The 6,710-nt window shown below is 34.4% G+C and overlaps 1 protein-coding gene across 1 annotated transcript; it reads right to left on the bottom strand.

The window, feature by feature from the left end:
• Nucleotides 1-4,984: 4,984 nt before the first annotated feature.
• On the bottom strand, nt 4,985-5,917 carry LOC128666174 (olfactory receptor 12D1-like). Its single transcript, XM_053720629.1, has one exon. It carries the CDS (start codon nt 5,915-5,917, stop codon nt 4,985-4,987), a length of 933 nt encoding a protein of 310 aa, XP_053576604.1.
• Between the last annotated feature and the right edge of the window lie 793 nt (nt 5,918-6,710).

The following is a 6,710-nucleotide window of genomic DNA, read 5'->3' as shown; positions in this document are numbered from 1 at the left end:
ACATGTTTACAAATAAACTATAAACATCAGAAAATTAATGAATTAATGTAATTAAGGGGCTGATTCTGTAAAACTCTATGGGTTTGTGAAGTACTGTAGGAAATCTTGTCAGTGCTATAAAGCCCCTGCCCTAATCTATACTATCATTATTATCAGGTATTTGTAGAGTGCCCGTCGGTGCCGCCAGTTGCGCAGGCATCCTCAAAGGAATGTTGGCTGCACGATGCACCTAAAAGAATGTTGGTTGCACGTGTAGCCAAAAGAATCCACCTGGATGCAACAAAGCAAAAATGGCAGGGTGGTGAAAGAATCCACCGCAGGTGGATTCTTTCACCACCGAAGGTGGATGCTTTTACCATCAGAATGGTGGGGGAACAATATAGGGTCGGTTGTTTGCACAATATGCTCTTAAAATTGAAACAAGTCTCTTATCCACATACTGCTTGCATATTTTGGCAGTTACCACTTAGAAACAAATAAATATGGGGAAGTTGACCCCCACAACAAACCCCTATTGTTTCAAGATGAGGAACCTTCACACAAAGTATATAGCTGAGGCAGTACTAAATAGTCCAAAAAAAAAAGACTCACCACATTCCTGTTGCTAGGTGCAGTCCTCCTGCTCTCTCCTTGGTGTGGTATATCCGTATCGGTATTTTCTCCACGTGTGTTTTACTTCCTTCACCTGATTGGCAGAAAGCTGGCAGGTGCCTCCTGATGGTCTGAAACTGCCCAAGCAGAGTGGTATGGAATATTACCTCCGCAGCAAGGTATAAAAAGTTGAACTCGCTCTCTGTGCTCACTGTGGCCAGTGCTTAGCAAATTTTTCTGAGAAAGAAAGTTGTCAGGAGCACCAAAGTGTGAGTAAAAATTAAGCTTTATTTAAACAAAGGGTTTAAGTTACCCCAGGGTAAGAGACAAAATAAATGTAAATTGAAAAACAGTGACAAAAAAGGCTGACCGGTTTCAGCGTCTGCCTTACTCCTAGCCTGCTTAAAAACTGACTGTTGGTTACCAGTTACCAACAGTCAGTTTTTAAGCAGGCTAGGAGTAAGGCAGACGCCGAAACCGGTCAGCCTTTTTTGTCACTGTTTTTCAATTTACATTTATTTTGTCTCTTACCCTTTGTTTAAATAAAGGATGCTTTTACCACCCTGCCATTTTTGGAATCCACCGGGATGCAGCGTAGGCAAACCTGAAGCCTTAAAAAAAACACAAAATAAAAATAAAAACACGTAACCGCCCGCACGAAGTATAACACAAAAAAACTAACCTATTAACAAACACCTAAATCGTCAACCCCCACATCTCAAAATAATAAAGTAATTAACCCCTAATCCGCAAATAACATAATTAAAATATTAACCCCTAAACCACCAACAATGCAATGAACCTATTTAACCTATTAAGTCTTAACCTATTAAGTCTTAAACCGCCAACCCCCCACATTGCGATAAACCTAATTAACCTATTAACCCCTAAACCGCCAAACCCCCACATCGCAATAACCCTAGTTAATATATTAACCTCTATACCGCCAACCCCTCCACAACGCAAATAACTAATTAAATTACTAAGCCCCCTAACCTAACACCCCTAAATTAACCCCAATTAATATTAAATTACAATTAAAATGAAAAACCTAACATTAAATTACAAAAAATAAAAAAGTCTAACAATACAAAAAAATAAATAAACAAAATGATCAAAAATAAAATAAAATTATACTTAATCCCTAAGAAAATAAAAAAGCCCCCCCCCCCCAAATAAAATAAAAACACCTAATCTAAACTACCAATAGTCCTTAAAAGGAACTTTTGTAGGGCATTGCCCTAAGTTAAACAGCTCTTTTACCTCTAAAAAATACTAATTACCCCCTAACAGTAAATACTCCCCACCCACTAAAACCCCCAAAATAAAAAAAACTAACACTAAAAAAAAATAAACTACCCCCCTAAAGGGGCATTTGTATTGGCATTGCCCTTAAAAGTGCAATCAGCTTTTTTTCAAGCCCAAAAAACCCTAATCTAAAAAAAAAACACCCCAAAAATTAAAATAAAAAGCCTAAACCTAAGCCCCAATTAGGTACTCACTGTTCCTGAAGTCCGACGGAGATAGTCTTCTTCCAGACGGATCCATCATCTTCTATCTTCATCTGGAGTGAAGGTGGCACGGAGCAGAGGTACAGAGCTGTATTCCCTATGCCTGGATCCTCAACGGCGGCAGTCATCAGCAGCGGCGGTCCCCGGGAGTATGGAGGCTCCTCCTTATGCGATCATTTGTCGCACACTGAAGATTTAATGCAAGGTACCCCATATTTATTGGTGTACCTTGCATTCCTACTGGCTGAAATTTTGAAATAAGCCAATAGGATGAGAGCTACTGAAATCTTATTGGCTGATTTGAAAAGCCAATCAGTAGCTCTAATCCTATTGACTGATTTCAATGTTTCAGCCAATAGGAATGCAAGGTACCCCAAATTAATTGCAGGTACCTTGCATTTAATTTTCAGTCTATGACGGACATCGGATAAAGAGTAGCCTCCATGCAGCCGAGGACCGCCGTGTTAGGTTTTTTTATTTTAGGGGTTTGGTGGGGGGGGGGGTTACTGTTAGTCGTGACTTAGTATTCTTTAGATGTAAAAGAGCTATTTAACTTAGGGCCATGCCCTACAAAAGGCCCTATTAAGGGATATTGGTAGATTAGTATTAGATTAGGGGGTGTTTAGTTTAGGTTTATTTATTTTTTTATTTTGGATAGCTTTGTTTATTTTTTTTCTGTAATTTTACTTTTTTTTTATTTATTGTAACTTTACCTTGGGGGCAGGCTAATCGCCTAGTTCTATAAAAGCAGTTTTTTACCTTCTTAATAGTGTTTCTCGCTAACAAATTTCCCCTGCTTTTATGTTCGTAAAGGCGATACATACATTAGAATCGGATTCACAAAAAATTAAAATTTTAAACTCATACCAAAATAAAATACTTATTTAAAGAGACAGTCATCACCAGAATTTTTATTGTTTAATAAGATAGATAATCCCTTTATTACCCATTCACGAGTTTTGCATAACCAACACAGTTCTAATAATACACATTTTACCTCTGTAATTACCTTGTATCGAAGCCTCTGCAAACTGCCCCCTTATTTCAGTTCTTTTGACAGACTTGCATTTTAGCCAATCAGTACTAACTCCTAGGTAACTTCACGTTTGTGAGCTCAATGTTATCTATATTACACACATGAACTAATGCCCCCTAGTGGTGAAAAACTGTCAGTTTAAAGGCGACCTTCAAAGTCAGAAATTAGCATATAAACCTCCTAGGTTTAGTTTTTAATTAAGAATACCAAGAGAACACAATTGGTGATAAAAGTAAATTGGAAAGTGGCTAAAAATGACATGCCCTATTTGAATTATGTTCTTTTAAATAAAATTATGCAGCAAAAAAAAATTATTGTTTAATCACAACAAAATTGTTCTGCAAAAATGGAATTTATGATAAAATTAAATTTCATATTGAAATTTTGCAGGAAAGAAACAACTTGAGGTGCATAGCAGTAATATTTATATAAACACACTGCAGATGCAAAAAAACTATGTAAAATTTGTATTTATAATTTAAAATGATAAATTTATTGGTCTCCTTATTTTAACAATTAGTTTACTCCGCTAATGGGCTGAAAAGTGTAGCTTCAGTAGCTTAATTTTCTCTGTCGCATTCTGTGAACATTTTCCACAGCAGATCTCACTGTTGTTTCTTACAAACAAAAAGATGGCGAGATTGTGTCAAAATATGCCAAACACTTATTACTCGAATATTAAAACACATGTATATGAAAATAGAGGCAATTGTAAGGTACTAAATGCTGAAAGCAGAGTAATCTGATCTGTTTCCATTTTCTAGAGAGCTCCATTACTTTGCATGGGAGACATCTCGTCACTCGCAGGGACAGACCCTTTACTTATAGAATTTGATGAGTGCTGCCCCTTCAAGTGCCATGTGGAAAACCGCGTTTAGTCCAACAAAATTTTTAGAATCCATCCCTAAGTGTGTGTATGTCATATTTTAATTGTTTATTGGCACAAACATTCTAATTGAAAGATGATTTGCACACATGCTAAGAACTGAGATTTCTAGGGGATTATAGTAATCTACAATTAAATACACAGGGCAATGCATAACTTTTCTATAACCTTCTAATTTCCTTTATTGTATTTTATTTTTTTAACTTTTTTTCTTCAGTGTCTCATTTGTAAAGTCAAAGAAAACACGATACAGAATTTTTTTTCCATATTTTTACCTGATCTAAGAGATATCTTGGACAGATTAAATATATTTTTTCAAGACTTGAACTGAATTGTTAAGTAAGTAATTGTTTAATAAATATGGTGTAGTAATACCGCTTCTAAAAAATACAGGAATATACACCATATATATTTATGAAAGTAAAAATAAGAGTGCCTTATGAATTAGTAATGATAAACAGAATAATGTATTTTTACACTCCTTTCCTGCTGCTATCTACAAACAATACCGGTTTGGGTCAACAAAAAGGAAAAAGGAAATGCAAACAATCTATGTTAAAAACACAAACATTTATTATTTAAGAATAGATACAAAACAAATCAAATGGGTTGGGTACAATGCATGTAGCAAATCATTCCAAATGGATACATTAAAAAAATAATTGTGTAACATAAACTAAAACAGACTTCACTACTTGCATGACCAGGACTGAATCCACATACAACGCGTTTCAGGGCTACTCCCCTTTCCATAGTACACAAACGTTTTATATTGTATCCATTTGTAATGATTTCTTACATGCTTTTTTAGACTCATTTTATCCATAAATGTTTATGATTTCGAAGAGTTTATAAAGTTTACAAATTTGTTAAATCATATGTCCAAAAAGAAAATATATGATTTTCCAAATGTCATTATTGTGAAATTCTAGACAAACATGTCAGATATACAATAGTCAATTAAGGAGAAATTTGTTTTATTAATCCTTTGATGGCTCTCTTCATGTCCTTGTTACGTAAAGTGTAAATAATTGGGTTCAGTACTGGGGTTATTACAGTGAAAAAAACCGCAATAGCTTTGTCTTGATTTAATGAGTGTAATTCTGAAGGTCTTGTATAACTAAATATAACTGCTCCAAACTGAATAAAAACACTAGTAAAATGTGCAGTGCAGGTGGATAGGGCATTTTTCCTGCTTCTTGCAGATTTTATCTTTACAAGAAATCTGCTAATGAAGACATAGGATAAAATTGTAAACACTAAACATGATGTTACTAAAGTCCCTGTGACAATATTGAGAAGTTTCAAATTCAGAGAGATATCCGCACAAGCCAGCTTTATTACTGGCTTAATATCGCAAAAGAAGTGATTTACCACATTTGGACCACAGAAAGGAAGTTTTACTGTCATTAAAGTGTGTAAAAGAGAATGGAAAAATCCTGTAATCCAACAGAACACTGCCAAACCTAAACATACCTTGTTATTCATTATAATAGTATAACGTAAGGGGTTGCTTATTGCCACAAATCTATCATAAGACATTGCAGCAAGAAGAACAACTTCTGTACTTCCAAGAAAATGGAAAAAATGTATTTGGGAGATGCAGCCACCAAAGGAGATTCTCTTTTGCAATACAAGGAAATCAGAGAGCATCTTGGGTACTACCGCAGATGAACAGAAGATGTCAAAGATACACAAATTCCACAAGAAAAAATACATTGGGATGTGCAGACTGCTATCCAAAATAGTTACTGTAAAGATAGAAAGATTTCCTACCAAAGATGTCAAATAAAAAAGCGAAACCATAAGAAAAAGTACTGGCTGAACCTCTGCAATGTCTGTCAGACCGAGTAAGAGAAAGTGAGTGACTGATGTTTGATTTTTTGGGTTCATGTTATATTTAGATTTGAGAAAAAAAATAATGCGTGGAATGAAAAAATGTGATGGTGCTTAGTAATGAGAAATAGAAATATTTGAGCCAACCAATGCAAATGGAATATAATGTACTATTCTTTCATAAACAAAATAAATCCATCTGGTGCTGAAGAAATCTGATATTTTTAATGCACATGGTCTCTTGAAAGTTAACTTAATACATCAATAAAAATCACATTTATTAATGGAACACTATAGAACGTCATATCATAATTATGTATTATATTAAAAATAAGTTAAAAGCTAACGTTTATTTTATAAGTAACCAAATGTTGAAATCCTGGTCTATATATTATCTTTCTATCTATCTATCTATCTATCTATCTATCTATCTATCTATCTATCATCTGCCTACCTATCTATATTTTGTCATTTTCATTACTGCTTATTATTCCAGATCACTTATTTCAGAAATAAACAATTATAACTCAAGATTGTTTCCGTCCTTTCCCCCCTTGAAGTTGGGTCTTTTAAGCATTGAGGTACTTCAGTTTGTTTACATTTTATAACAGGTTTAATTTGGTACCTTTACTATTTGATCATGAAAAAATTCTGTTTTGTATTAAACATACTAATATTTATATAGCACAATACCTCAAAGGGAAACATTAATTTTGAGACACTTGGTACCATGAGGGTTTCTTATTCTTTGGGTAATAATTAAAGTAATTGTCCATTTAGTAACTCATTAGCATACACTGATATTTTCCACAGCCATATAGATACCAATGGATAATATTTGTTGTTGTTA

Source organism: Bombina bombina, chromosome 1, assembly GCF_027579735.1.
Source record: "Bombina bombina isolate aBomBom1 chromosome 1, aBomBom1.pri, whole genome shotgun sequence".
Lineage (NCBI taxonomy): Eukaryota > Metazoa > Chordata > Amphibia > Anura > Bombinatoridae > Bombina > Bombina bombina.
The sequence above is the reverse complement of the archived record's forward strand: the minus strand, read 5'-3'. Positions and strand labels throughout refer to the sequence as shown.

Bases quoted from the DNA above. Each gene is read 5' to 3' on its own strand.
- LOC128666174 (XM_053720629.1), bottom strand. From the start codon at position 5,917: ATGAACCCAAAAAATCAAACATCAGTCACTCACTTTCTCTTACTCGGT.